At 42.8% G+C, this 15,538-nt stretch overlaps 1 protein-coding gene across 1 annotated transcript; it reads left to right on the top strand.

Annotated features, from left to right (window-relative positions):
• The first annotated feature begins 1,055 nt into the window (after window positions 1-1,055).
• LOC5502600 (leucine-rich repeats and immunoglobulin-like domains protein 3) lies at window positions 1,056-15,247 on the top strand. The gene is made up of 20 exons (XM_048727678.1): window positions 1,056-1,368; window positions 3,561-3,632; window positions 4,281-4,352; window positions 4,908-4,979; window positions 5,832-5,903; window positions 6,511-6,654; window positions 6,906-6,977; window positions 7,325-7,396; window positions 7,625-7,696; window positions 7,984-8,055; window positions 8,746-8,817; window positions 9,302-9,373; window positions 9,882-9,953; window positions 10,101-10,306; window positions 10,884-10,967; window positions 11,229-11,411; window positions 11,642-11,974; window positions 12,688-12,789; window positions 13,403-14,179; window positions 14,609-15,247. Exons 1-20 carry the CDS (start codon window positions 1,142-1,144, stop codon window positions 14,644-14,646), a joined length of 2,886 nt encoding a protein of 961 aa, XP_048583635.1. The 5' UTR covers window positions 1,056-1,141; the 3' UTR covers window positions 14,647-15,247.
• The last annotated feature ends 291 nt before the right edge of the window (window positions 15,248-15,538 follow it).

The raw sequence follows: 15,538 nt of genomic DNA, 5'->3' as shown, positions 1-15,538 counted from the left end.
TGACGTCATGAATGACGTCATGAACAGATCTGATACATCAACATTCACATTTTTTATGCAATGTATTTGCTATACTCCGCCGTTATATTACAAATATCATCTTCAATCCTTGTCCCTCTATCTTGTTTAGAGTATATGTTCTAGTATCTTTCCATTGTTAAAATATTGGAATAAATTAAAAGTACAAATAGCACCGTTTATTTTTCAAATTTTCTATCACGTATATATTACGTCCTCTGCTCCAGAAGAAAAAGTTTCAAGCATATTGTAGGGACAGACTCTCACTGTCTGCTTCTGGGCTTGGCCGATATTTGCTACAACCCTTCTAGGTCCATTACACATACTCGATTATGGCCCGTACTCGTACAATTATGGCCCCTTCCATATCCAGTCCTAACCAGTACTTAAATGGTTATCACCCCGATTCCGGGGGGGGGGGGGACTCCGATAATAATAGACGGGGGTGATCGTTGGCACAAATCGATTTTAAACCTAAGCGAGGGCACTTTAAAAAACTATTAACCCTAGGAGATAGCAAATTGGGTGTGGTCGAAGGAATTTTTAACCCAAAGAGATAGCAGAATCTGAAAAAAATAAAACATAAAACACCTCCTTAGGAATACCAATTGGTTGATTTTTATACCCTAAGAGATGGCAAAATCGGATAAATCCTTTAACATCCCCTAAGGGATGGCAGTTGGTCGAAATTTCTATACCCTAAAAGATGTGACAATCCCCCCTGTCAACTTTTCTGGGAGTCCCCCTACCCCCTGACTACTACCTATATGGATGTTCACAAGCATTGCAAAACGCGCATGCACCTCGATAAAACTATTTGTCTCGAAGACTGAGGTCTTGATTCCTGGTGGCCACATGGTCGCATATAATCGCCAAGAACTCTCATGAATGCTTCGGTGGCCACATGGTCGTATATAATCGCCAAGAACTCTCATAAATGCTTCACTCGGTGACCCTCTCTGCGGTTCAGTCAATCAGCGTGGCAAGATTACTAGTCAAACCGGGTAAGCCTGGATCGAGTAGCGTCTCATCATCAATTCCCCTATTGTGTATCCCTCCGCGGCTCGCTGTCACAGGAACTACGGCGCATTCGGGACAGTCCACTCTAATTCACAACAACGCAATGCACGTAGTTGTGACCGCAATTCTATCGCTTGTGGCGGTAGTTGGGATTGTAGAATGTGAGCCTGGGAATTCACGTAACATTCCCCGAGTTCTGTACTGTCCGGCGAAGTGCGAGTGTTCCCGGGAGAAAATTGCTGGAGAATTATCTACAGGCATTCTCGTAAACTGCACTGGAAGACGACTGAGGAATTTCCCTCTTCCCTTACCACCTAGGACTTCTACATTGTAAGTAGAACCGAGTGTTGTCAATTAATGCCTCGGGCACGCGAAATCTAAACGTTATTCAAACAAATCAATACGTAAGCATGTCTCCAAATGCGATTGAATCGTGGAACAAATCTTTTAAACCCTTTCTCTAAGTATATATTGGGAGATTGCAGTTAACAGCATTTACTGATAAACTTGAGTAGCGATAAGTACCAAGGTCATTGTTGTGTTTTTGGATGCTTTCGCGCAGTTTATGGATAGCGTGGTTTAAGTTTCGTAGTATGATAAGACACACGGGAATGGACTGGACTGCACTGCGGGATATGGCGCTTCCGCGAGCGCTGAACAGAGGGATGTTTTACAGTGATTAGGGAAATATATATATATAAGGGTATATAGTGCCGCCCATACCTACCCCACCCTCCTTCCTTAACAAAGTAACAACAACAATAAATTGCAAATAAAAATAAGAGGAAATAATTAGGGAGCGACTATAGAATACAGGGCCAATGGGATTTCACACCTTGTTTTCTATGGAACGACGCAATAAATACAATGGAAATGCAAATAAGTTTGGATGTTGTCCTGTATTCTAGGGCCATCTCTTCTTAATTTTCAAATCATTATTCTAAAGAGAACCCCTATTTTTCTCAAAATAAATAGCTCGCTTTGATTTGCTTTTTATTTATTTTTTTTTTTCATTTTTATTATTATTATTTGATGTATAAACTTAACGCCACTTCTTACACTAAAAATAGACAAACTTTCGACTGAGACGCTAATCTGCGCTATCCGGTAATACAATGCTAATGATAACAATCTAGAGTTCATTTCCGATAGAGGGAGTCTAGCCCGTATACACGCTATGCGTGGGGAAGCCATAATAAGAAATCGGAAAAAAGGTCGCACAGTCTACACCATTCAAGCCAGCTTTTTAGAAACGTCTCACTCGCCCGACCCAGCCTCCTGGTTCTTTGTCCGCGCGCCACAGAAACCCCAGTATCTCAGAACATCCATATCTGGATTAACTAAGAAACCTGTATGAAGTGTGTGTGACCCATATGAAAAGGCGAGGCAACCTCGCCCTTATTTACTCGGTGACCATTTTACCTCATTAACGGACCGGTCCGTCTGTTTCAGGGTTCATTACCAAGTTTTTGTTTTGCATACTGATGAATAGGGGATATTCTAGAGCCTACTTTTCTTTGTCGGACGGTATCGTGAATCCGTTGTATATTTGATATGAATTTTCTTTCCGTTTTGTTTGTTTGGTTGTAATCTTTGTTTATCGAGGGTAGCATATTTAACCGAATATACAGTTTTCTAGCATATGGTTAGTAAGCACTGTCACTGGGGTGGTCACTGCCAGAGGGTTTATTGCGTCCCCAGTGGTTCTTTTACGTCCCTTCGGTTCAGGTTAGTGTAGTGCAGCTTGAAGAGACGGGACTTCCGGTTTAGTGTCCTTATCCGAGAAGACTGGAAACACGGGAGAATAACTTCAACTCATTGGTGACACAAATTCAAATCAAGGCGGAAATCCGTAACCCTGGTGTCGAGCTAATCGGGGCTATTTCTTCGCGAGCTTATGACATGACCCCTAACCCTTAAAAGCATAGAACAGCGCAACGAATTCATGCATGGGTCCCTCACCCTCCCCTCTCTGGGAGTAAGCGGAGTCAGAAACGCTTCCACTGGCCGAGATACCCTGGGTCCCATGGAAGTAGGGAAGGTCACGGGTTGTGTGACGGATGTCGCAGTGTGTCAGACACTGCCTGGATTGTCAAGCATGAACCAAGGATCAGCTATGGGTATTGTATTTTAGAGTCCAGACACCATGCCCGAATAGACGCCGAGCCTGAATATAGGGCGAGTCCAAATACACTCTGAGCCCGAATAGACGCCGAGTCCAAATACACTCTGAACCCGAATAGACGCCGAGTCCAAATACACTCTGAACCCGAATAGACGCCGAGTCCAAATACACGCCGAGCCCGAATAGAAATTGAGCATGAATACACGCCGAGCCCGAATAGACGCCGAGTCCAAATACACTCTGAGCCCGAATAGACGCCGAGTCCAAATATACGCCGCATACGAGATGCCGAGCCCGAAAAGACAAAGAGCTTATATTTAAATAATATTGATTAAATAGATGTGATTAAATATGGTATCTTTATCGTTTGACAAAATTCCCTTGTTTTCTATTGTAGGTTGCTAAATGACAACAGATTGTCGCTGCTACGATATGACTTCTTCTTGGGGCTTAATAACATCAGAACACTGTAAGTAATACAGTAGGAGATATCACGTGAACAACAGTTTGTAACACTGGGATTCCTGTAAAATCACGTGAACAACTGAATGTAATACACAAGGGGTTAAAATTTGGTTGTCTAAAGATTTTTCTATCATAAGACACGAGCATTTGCGAAGTTGATTACATCATCGGTGACGTCTTCTCACGTGACGTTCAAAGCTCAGTACTAAGATTTGGAATGGAGTGGAATGAATGGAACCGAAACATTGTATTCTCCTTTGCAGCCGACTGACAAACGCGGACAGCCGCGAAGACTATAAGCATTTCTGTCTCGAGAACTTGATTTGATGGTTTACCAAAGGATAAAAATAAAATAGAAGCAAAAACGGAATGCTAAATTATGAGAGCGCAGATGCAACCTGATCGAGTCGAAGGCATGGGAAGGCGTCTTAGATTCAAGTATTACCACGGAACAGATCACATTGTTGGTTTCTCTGGAGCGAGGAAAACCGGAGAACCCGGATGCACAACCTCGGAGCAATTCAAAGGCGAGAACCAACTAGCTCGCTTCACGTCGTAGCCGGAAATCGATCCCGATGTTGAGAGCCAGAGGGACTGATATTTGCTGAGGTAGTGCTCCGCTTACAGTATTGTGTTGCTTTTATCATTTCAGAGATCTTTCAGGAAATCGCTTCTCGAAAATCCGGTTTAACACGTTTGGGTACCTGCCAGGCATGAAGAAACTGTAAGTAGCGTTATGCATTCTGGTACATACAAGCAGTAAGTAGCGGCATACTTCATGGTAACAGAATGTAAGATGCTCCATACTATCTGGTACATAAAAACTATACGTTGCCAGACCCGTTGCCAAGGGGTGATCGTAAGAACCCCCCCCCCCCCCCCCCCCACACACACACACACACTCGACTGAAAGGTCCGCTCTTGAGTACCACTGCAAGCCAGCAGGGCAAGCTACCTAAGATGGTCAGCTATCTGGGTAAACGAACCCGGTTAGCGGTTTCGAATTAGGTATGTTTTATTTTAGTGTAAAGGCTGAAGCCGTCTTCCAACAGTTTTACCTACTTTTTGCTCATTTTACGAAAGAGACTGAAGCTAGGGATTTTGGTAAAATCAAAATTTGAATACTGTAAAGACATTAAATGCAGTCTCCCTTTGGCGCTAAAATTCCACAGGACGATCCCCATCATCTGCAGATAGCCTTTTATGTTTCAAACTTTATGCCAGACCAACAGATCCCGCAAGGTGAGAGATATAATTTTGTTAATGTCTGTTATTGCAGGAATCTCAGGCGAAATGGAATCAAGGAAATAGAGTTTGGTGCATTCAGGAATTTGACTGCACTTGAGTCTTTGTAAGTACCGTAAAATTCCGAAAATAAGACCCTTTTGGGGGAGCTTTATAATTGGAGGGATTTTTGCTTCTGGGGAATTTTTATTCCAAAATTTCAAAGATGGGTAATTTTTATTCCAAATTTTTTTTTCATTAATATGCTGTATGCTTGTAAATCTGTAGACATTTTATTTGCATTTATTTGCGTATGATATTTCGTTTCCTTTAGGCATATTCAACGCATATCAATCAATGGCTGTCGTTTTTCTAAATGGTCTAAAAGAGCCTGGGGCAAGCGCGCGGGAGACCTGTGATATTCTAAAACGTTAGGGACAGGACTCCATTTCCAAGATTTCGTAGTAAACACGAATTCCTGCAAGTTTACGTTTCTCGATTTACAAAGCTCTAGAGCGATAACAAAGCGATAAAAATGATTGAAGCGGACTCCCAAATATGGTATGTAAGGCCTAATAAGGAAATGGCCGAACAAGCTAGAAAACGACAGTTTTTAAAACGAGATTGACTGATATGTCTTTCACGTGGTTCTCTGGCATGGCGGGCGCAGCAATTTCTGCGTTTATTCTGTTTCATTTCTGTGTTTATTTTTGATACTTAAAAAGCCACGTGTTTTTGTTAGTGCCAAACGTCTATTCTCAGGGCCGTAGCAGGGGCTGGGGCACTTGGGGTATGTCCCCCCTCCCCAATTTCTTCGAAAATTATAAGTAAATGACCAGGAGGGCGTCGCTGTGCCCCCTCCAATATTTTCTTAATGTTTCTGTATTGTGCCCCCCCCCCCCCCCAATCTTACGTTGCCTGCTACTGATTTATGTGACTTGTAGTCCGTTATCGTGAAAGATATTTGTCAATTTTGCAGGATTCTTTCTAAGAACAAGCTTAGACGTCTAACGTACGCCATGTTTGATACCTTGAGCTACTTGAGACTATTGTAAGTCCATTAATCGTCCTAATACATGAAATTTTCATTTACCGTGAATTATCGTTAAGCCCACTCAACTGTTGGAGTTGTTTTTTTGTTATTTCTTTTGTTTTTTTGTTTGATTTTTTAGATATGTTTCTGAAAATAAAGTAACATAGACAGTGATTAAACAGTATAAGAAGCTGAAGTTGTGAATTTTGAAATAAGCTTCGAATTAGCGCGCCCATTGCGACAATAAATAAAATAGAATGAATAAGCGCCCAGGCATTGTTCTATAACAATGTCACTATTTTGTACAAAAAACCTTGAGTTTGGCTATCCTTACACTTTTGGGAGTAGGAGTAACCCCCAACCACCTAGAATAACCCTTGATACACCTCGAATTAGCGCGCCCATTGCGACAATAAATAAAATAGAATGAATAAGCGCCCAGGCATTGTTCTATAACAATGTCACTATTTTGTACAAAAAACCTTGAGTTTGGCTATCCTTACACTTTTGGGAGTAGGAGTAACCCCCAACCACCTAGAATAACCCTTGATACACCCAAGTGACGCTTGTTTTCAGTCACTTGTAGCAAATAGACTTCTGAACTCGTCTGATTTGCATTCTTCAGAGATTTGAGCCAAAACGGCATCAATGACGTTCAGCCCGGGGCCTTTGTTGGTCTGAAAAGCTTATCGTCATTACTCCTCAATGATAACTTGCTCACTTCAATTCCATCGCATTTGCTGCCAGATCTGTACAGCTTAAAATCCCTGTAAGTACGTTTTAGTATAAATAAAGGCCGCAGTTTCTATTGCTAGTTTGTTTGCCGAGACACGCAATCTAGTCATGGATTGAGTACGTCTGACGTGAGCTTCCGATAAATATTTTTCAAATTAAAGTTTATTTTTAGCTTGAAATAGTTACGCAACCGAAACCTAAGTTTATTTCAGTAAAATAAATCTACTTCAGTCGACATTCAATAACGCATTTATGATTTCTATAACGTGTTTTGTTATTTCGCAGATATTTATATCGGAACCGTATTTCTGAGATTGGACCCAACGCTTTCGAAAGATTGACTGCTTTACAAGTTTTGTAAGTATCAATAGCCCTTTTTAGTGTAAAGAAGCCTAAACCCAACCCCTTCCCCCAGAAAACAAAAAAAAAATCTCCTCCCCCCCCCCCCCCCCCCGTCAAGAACCAAAAGAACCAAGGAGCAAAAATTTACCTCTATATGCTTACGGTTACAGTCCGCCATGTTGTTGCGGCTAAGGAGGGACTCCTATTGAAGCAAATTACAGAGCTTAAGTTTATTGGTTTTCTGTTGGCTACTGTTTAACAATTCGACAGTAGAAGTCAAAGGCAAAAGTTGATATAATAATATATAATATACCCTAGGTAAAGGCATGTCATTTTCTTTCATCTCCCGTTATATTCCCCAGATCTCTGGTCGATAATCGCCTGACAGGTTTGACTAGATCGATGTTCAGTGGACTAAAGTCACTGAGAGAGCTGTAAGTACAATATTTATCATGACTGCACTCGCTTATTAAACCTTTTGTTTTACAAAGGACTTCGTGACTTGCTTGTTGCTATGTTCACGCGTCAAATACTTGTCGTCATTGCCCCGCCTCTAGGCTTAAAAGCGTTGTTTTGATTGGCATTTTTTACTAGACGAACATATCCCAAAAAACTAATTTGCAAACAACGTAAAAACAAAACATGTTATTACTTTTTTGTAGATATCTACAGCGAAACCAGATACAGGATATCGAACCTTGGACTTTCACGTCACTGAAATCTCTTGCCTCGTTGTAAGTGTGCGCATGAGCGTGTTATAATATCGCTGACAATTAGTATAATAATCTAGGGAACGGCATCAACCTATATAATATATCATACCCCCTCTCCCCTTCACCCTAATGCTCAGAGACCTTGCGGTCTTTACGGGTATTTCCCATAGATCCCTTTTCGCGAACGAAAAAAGAAAGTGTTGAATATAAAGACGGGAATGACTTACTAAGGTGCCGCCCACACCCTGAGCTCATCATCACGCCCTTTGGGCGACTGCTGATTTGCTTTGCGTCTTTGTGTGATGTAGATATATGTATTCAAACTCTCTGAAAAAAGTGGAGAAGAACATGTTTGCTGACCTCAAGGCTCTGCGAGTGTTGTAAGTAATAAAACACGACAACGCCGGACGCCCGCAAAGTACGCTGGATCCTCGAGTATGCGCCGGACGATGATGGTGATGGTAATGGTGATGATGATGATGATGATGATGATGATGATGATGATGGTGATGATGGTGATGGTGACGGTGACGGTGACGGTGACGGTGGCGATGATGGAGATGATGATGGTGATGGTGATGGTGATGGTGATGGTGGTGGTGGTGGTGATAGTGATGATAATGATGGTGGTGGTGGTGGTGATGGTGATAGTGATGGTGGTGGTGGTGGTGGTGGTGGTGGTGGTGGTGGTGGTGATGGTGATGGTGGTGGTGGTGGTGGTGGTGATGGTGATGGTGGTGGTGATGGTGATGGTGATGGTGGTGATGATGGTGATGGTGATGGTGATGGTGGTGGTGATGGTGATGGTGGTGGTGATGGTGGTGGTGATGGTGATGGTGATGGTGATGGTGATGGTGATGGTGATGGTGATGGTGATGGTGATGGTGATGGTGATGGTGATGGTGATGGTGATGGTGATGGTGATGGTGATGGTGATGGTGATGGTGATGGTGATGGTGATGGTGATGGTGATGGTGATGGAGATGGAGATGGAGATGGCGATGATGATAGTGAATGTGGTGGTGATGGTGGTGATTATAAAGATAAGTTGTATCATGTTTTGTTTTTAGGCACCTGGGTATAAATACCATTCAGTATATTATAGACGGATCTTTCAGAGACCTCGGAAACTTACTCACCTTGTAAGTACGAACCAATATTACCCTGCAGATCCGTACGGGGGGGTGGGGTGCAAAATCCGAAAAGTGGACTAAATTTTTCTGGGGTAGGGGGGGGGGGGGAGAGAGTGAGTTTTCTGATAAAAATCTGACCACCCGCGAAAGGCATAAACAAAAATAATTTTTTTATGCCTTTGCAGTATCTCCACGGGACGTTTATTGTCGAATTTGCCTACAAATAACGTGACTTATAGATTAATGACACACCAGAGTGATCTAGCTTTTTAGTTTTGTCTACAAATAGCACGTCTATTGAGAACCGAAAGTGGACTTTCGGCCGTACCCCCCCCCCCCCCCCCTGGGTACAGGCCTGCCATGGGCGTGAACACAGTTTCTTTATATGAAGTATATATCTACTCTGCTCTAACACTCGGTCCAAAACTCGTGTGGTGTTGTGACTAAAGCCCTTGCATGCTTGTGGTATTAACGTATACTAAATGATCTTCAGATATCTTGACTCTAATCAGCTGACCGTCATATCACGTGACACCCTCCTGGGATTGACAAACGTCAAAGACATGTAAGTACGCATGCGTGCTTCTTTCGGATCAAGATTGATGAATTTCCTACTGAAAATTTGGAATCTCCGCCCACCTACTGTGCGATTAGCATAAAGTTTTCCTTCTTTTTGTACTTAATTTCGCTTTCTGTGCTTACATATCTAGTACCGTATTTATTTATTTTTATTCTTATTACTTCGTCATAGAAAGACGTGGAAGACTTTTCTTTTTATAAATTGATGAACGCCGATAATTGGATATAACTATTGATTTACATTTCAACAAAGGAATTCCCCTTTTCTGATAAACGGTCCATATGGTCATTCATTCGTGCCCATCTCCCTGCCTTATTGGAGGGTCACAAGATTTTTTTCCAGTGTATACCTGCCCTCCTAGTGCACCTGAAATGGATGTGCAAAAGGTATATGATAATGACCTCCAAATCTTCCTTGTGGTAAATATGCCCGCCCTCCTTATGCATCTGAAATGGTTGTGAAATAGGTACATAATCTTATCTTGTTCTTGCAGTCATGTATACTTTAACAAGCTCCGTTATGTGGCAAGGGACGCCTTTAAGCCGAATCCACAGCTTACTCGAATGTGAGTATCAAAGCCCTAAATTAGGAGTAGCCTGTATAGCAGGCGTTTGCATATAGGCTTGTTTTATATTTTATTTATTTTAATTTTATTTATGTTTCAAGTCAAAATTGCTTTGGGCGCAAATGTTTATTGTCAGTTTTCATGTAGTGTTTGGGACGTCCCCGCTCTCTTTCGTCGAACAAGGCCGGAGTTCGCCAACATGGTTGGCAACATGCTTCACTGTGACTGCAATGCATTGTGGTTTCGCGATTGGTTGATTTCACATGCGTACACGAGAGATGTCACGTGTCAGACGCCTCCCCGCCTCAAGGGCGTCTTGCTTGGCAACCTCAATGATTCGGACATCAAATGCGGTGAGATACGATAATGATTAACCTGGATATCAATGATTCGGACATCAAATGCGGTGAGATACGATAATTATTAACCTGGATATCAATGATTCGGACATCAAATGCGGTGAGATACGATAATGATTAACCTGGATATCAATGATTCGGACATCAAAGCGGGGAAATACGATAATGATTAACCTGGATATCACGGGCATCAAATACAAATGATTATAAGAACAAAACATGATAACCTTACCTGGTACGGTCATCAAGTTTGGTGAGTAGAGGTACATAGTATAGTGGGTAAGAAAGTTGCTGTATTTTGGGGGTATGGGGAGGGGTCTGTAGTAATCCCATATCTGGAAATATGACACGTGATAATGGTAAATCAGCATAAACTACATGGTTGATTATCTTGAGAATACAGATCATAACGCAACCTACACGAGACTCTTCACTTTGCTGAATTAACAAACATTACTCAGATTTATCGGTCACTATAATATTGGGCAACAACAGCCTCCTCCCCCATAATGTCATGTTGATTGACCACGTAATAAGCCCATTTTTATACATTATTTGTTCGTTGGTGCAGACCCCGTGGTGGTGACCGTTAGTCCCAAGAAGAAATTGGTGCGAGAATGGGAGAGTGTCGAGCTTTACTGTAACGTCAATACAGGTAAGGTTTTCTTCTAGAAAAATCTAATAAACGATGAAGGATATTTTTTAAGGACGACAAAACTTGGAAGAAACTTGTGTGAGGTTTGTTTCTGTATTGCACGCAGAGTTGGCAAGTTCTTGAATACTTTTTCTTAGGCGCGCGTCATGTTTCAGAGGGAAGTGCTCACGTGGCATTGGTGACGTTATTCCTGTATGATCCAATCATGGCGTTGTGTTCACGTGTCAATCACTGATGTTATCCCTGTATTGTCCAATCTAGGCGCCGTGTACACGTGGACGGTAAACGGCAGTGCCGTTGTCCTTGATGATCTCCACACCATCAATCCTCTTGGCACACTGCAAATCGCTTCTGTTAGTAAACTGCGTGATGTAGGGGAGTATGTGTGCATCGCAAGGAACGCAGCGGGCTTCGGCGCGGCTTCACTTGAACTCTACATCGGTGGTAAGTTGTTCATTTGGAAGAATTTCAGCCAGGCCCCAGGCGTTCTTATCGGGTTTCCTGTACTTGGAGATTAACCGTGAGCCAGCTTGGTGTCTGGGACGAGCACAACTCTTATCGACCACAGGAAACCTGGTCGAATCCCCGGGTAAAAACGCCCTGGATAAGGCTGGAAGATGCGCACGGAGAAGCATTCAACGCAGGCTAGACTAATGTTATCGCTTGACTTTTAGTTCGTCCAAAGTTCAAGACGTTACCGGTCCCAGTTGAGGCAGACGAGCCGGGTAAACCTGTTTTATTTAAGTGCAGCGCCGATGGTTACCCGAATCCGACCATAAGCTGGAAGCGAGACGGGCTCCTCATCACAAGCTCGTCCACCAGTAACTCGCAGTACCAGGTCACCAATGAAGGGGCTCTGCTGTACCACGGGAAAAAGCACTTTATTACAAAGGAGGGGTCCTTGATCATATTTGACCCCAGTGAAGATGACGAGGGCTCTTATACGTGCGAGGCTGCGAACGAAGTCGGAAAAGCGATCCATAGGATAACACTCTATGTCGACATCAGTAAGTTTTGTTGTTGTTACTATCTGTATTATAACAAAGGCGATTAATAGATAAAGAGATAAAAAGCAGAAGAAAAGACGCTAATGACTCTATGAAAACAAATAACATTTTCTAGCACTTTAGAAGTGCAAAAGACACCTAAGCTTGGACATCATTGAACCCAACAACACTTTATCTATAGGCCATTCCATCTATAAGTTTGCGCGCGCATTTCCATAGAAACCTACCACAACTACCAGAATGCTGCGCGCGCTTTTGTAAGCTTGCACCAAACGAAGCGCGCGTTGCATGACGGTAGCTGAGGTAGGTTTCCCGGCGAGTGGGCGCGCATGCTGGAATGGCCTATTAATCTTGTTTCGAAAACCCTCGTTTTCTCGCTTGGTCAATTCCTTACTAGGGCATTACATACCATTTTTGGTTAAACGCCATCATTTTTTCGCTTTTTTATAGCCTTAAACACACACGCGCACTATAAAGGGGGGGGGGGGATGGTTTGCTCCGAAAAATCTGTCAATCAAATCAGTTGAGTCGAGACTTCAACGCGTGCGGACGTGCCTACGGAGCTCCGACCAAAACGTGTCAGGAACTTCCACGTAAGCTTGCAGGAATTCATTACAGCGTTTTTGCTGGCCGCCATCCTGACTTTTTAGATTATCACATATTTACCGCTCGCTCTTCCAAAAAGACAGCTATTCGATGCTATTGTCCCCTAGGTGACAAATGTCGATGCAACAGAGGAGGGGTGTGTCGTGCGAAGACGTACCGATGCGAGTGTACCACAGGGTTCCATAGGATCGGCGATCAATGCGAGGAAGGTCAGTAAACACGTGACCCAGTGCCCGAGAGTCTGAGTATTTCTGGAAACCCTCGACAACGATTTCCAAAATACTAAAGAAAAAACGCTCATCACGTCAACCAATCAAGTTTCTATTAATAAAAAACGGCACGCATTACCCATTTATTGGTCAGCGCATTGCGATTAGAATAACTGGAATGAAATGAAAACAGTTCAAGGATTTTGACTGGCAGTATTGTATCGCTTGGAATTTATGTTGGTGAGTTTGCAGGTTACTTAAAATCACAGTAAGAGCAGGACGACAGCAAAGTAAGGTAAAGGTCGAGAAAAATTGGAAAAGACAGGCGTGAAATGCATCTGTGTAATACGATTTCAGACCAACACCTGAACCCAAAGCTTACAAATCTCAAGGAAGGAAACGCTTGCGCTGTAAGCAACGAACTCTTTGTTCGCCGCTGTAGCAAAAAGGCGATTCTCGGCTAATTGTTACTTATTTGGATTACTTACCATGATAAAAGCATTCTTTCTCGATCCCTTGCCTTTGCTGTCGTCATTGGTGAAGCTTTTCTATAGGGCTATTGAAGGGGAACTTTTTGTAAGATGTTGTGCCTTTTCTTGTTTCCCGCCCTTAGATTATAAGCCAACTGCTAAACCAATACAAAAGCGCAAACTGCCGACAGGACAAGGCTCGGGAGATGTCTCCGGCGGGAATTCGGGCTCTGCCGAGTCGGGATCGGGCTCCGTCGTAATTGACAAACAAAAGCCTGAAGTCTCCGGAGAAGCTTCGGGTGATGGATTGGGAGGAACCGAGAATTCAGGATCTGGCACGTCTAAATTCGGAGAGAGTTCCGGAGAGGGTTCGGGCAGAAAAAGCTCTTCGGGAGATGGCGAGAAGAAGACGGAAATTAACAAGTTAAAACCACCTATTGATCAAGAGGAATCTGGGGATGAGATTCCCACGCGGCCAAGTGTGCACAGGAAGACGACTCATAGACACACACCAACTCGATCTGCTACTGTAGAACGTATAGATCAAGAGTCAGGGGAGGGGTCTGGAGATGAGTCTGGTTTCCAGCCCACAACACGGCCAAAAATAGCCCACAGGAAGTCCACGCGGCATTATTGGAAAAATAGACCGACACAACCTGTAACTAGCGATGAGTCTGGAGAAGAGTCTGGTTACCAGCCTACAACAAGGCCTTATATTTACCACAGGACTCCCACATTACATTCTAGTAAACTCCGGCCTACTACCCTGGCTGTGGTGGCAATAACTGAGAAAAAACACGAAGCGTCCGGGGATGGCCAGTCGGACGGAAGTGCGAGTGGTCAATCGGACGAAAGCGGGAGTGGGCATCCTCATAAAAGAGAAAGGACACGGAGAGATGAGCAAATGGACTGGGTACCAGGTTTGTCACGCAATCATTATAGTCACGTGGTTCCTATTCATGGAATTTAGGCCGTATATCCGGGACTTGGTGACCGTATAGTTATGCTGTCCGTTTTCGAGAGGCGTCCATTAATGAAGATTTAAACGATACTCATAATATACTTACCAGCTACCAAATATCCAATTCTTTTACGGGTATGAAAAAAATACGCTTTCAAAGAGTTCTCTTTCCCCAAACATATCTAGTCGAAGTTGAGGAGGATCTAGACTAGGGTGATGTCGTTAAAAAGGGGGCGTCTACCATAAAAGATATGTACACTAATATGTATTTTAAGATCGTGTGTTAATCAATTACCAGAAAACTGCTTAAAATGGGTGGCCCTCCTCCCCTTAAACACTATTTGACCCGCCCATGCTCAGTTCTAACTTCATGCCTTTTTTATTTCAGTTGAGCCCGAGATCTATTTCGAAAGGAACGAAAGCTAAAGATTCTCATAAACAGACGAACAACAATCTCAAATATTTCAAGACTCGAAGCAACGGAACTAACCAGAGTTCGGATTAATTAAACGAGTTTATTAAAGTTAGGAACATCTCGATGCCACTTTTACGTTCTGGTTTAGCCACATCTATAATGTGTAATCTCGACTAGTTTATCTAGTGTTAAATGATTGGATCTCATTTGTGGAACGTGCATTAGCCAAAAGGATATCATTCTATGCCTTCACAATTCGTCCATTTAAAACAGTTTTGAGCTTCAAAAACGGAAACATTTTGTAAGCCGTAACTTTCACAGCCAAACCAAACATAAAAAAGCTATGTTAAGAAGTATAGTCTTTGAAGAATTCTTAATCAATTCATACTAATATATAAGTTATATTTTCAAAAAAAAAAAGAAACAAATTTTGCAGTTATTGCTTATCATTATAACATTTTTCTATCAGCCATGACATTAGTGAATCGTGTGCTCTTATTTGTAAGCACATGGGCACGCACCATATTTTAGCATTTTCATCTGAATATTGTAAACCTTTAAGCCATAAGAATCCAGGGATTCCGTTCATGATAAAATCAGTTTCATATCCAGGACACTTCCCTAACGAGGGACAAACTTACTATTCCTTATAGCTATGGGACCCTGGAACGCCCCTTGTGAATTGGACAGTATGGCAAAGGTTCGTATTAGGGTGGGCCAAGGGTAGGGTTGGGATCGTGCCCCTCCCCCCACCCCCACACTTGATTTATATTAAAACCGGACTTCGGAGCCCAAAAAAATGTTACCTCCCCTTTAATGACAGTCCCCCCAAAAAATGACCCCCCCCCCCCTAAATCGGCGCCCAAAAAATGTGCCCCCCCCCTCAACCCAGTAATAAATTCC

This window comes from Nematostella vectensis, chromosome 5, assembly GCF_932526225.1.
Source record: "Nematostella vectensis chromosome 5, jaNemVect1.1, whole genome shotgun sequence".
In the NCBI taxonomy this organism is placed as follows: domain Eukaryota; kingdom Metazoa; phylum Cnidaria; class Anthozoa; order Actiniaria; family Edwardsiidae; genus Nematostella; species Nematostella vectensis.
Note: the sequence above shows the minus strand (reverse complement) of the source record. Positions and strands in the feature narration are given on the sequence as shown.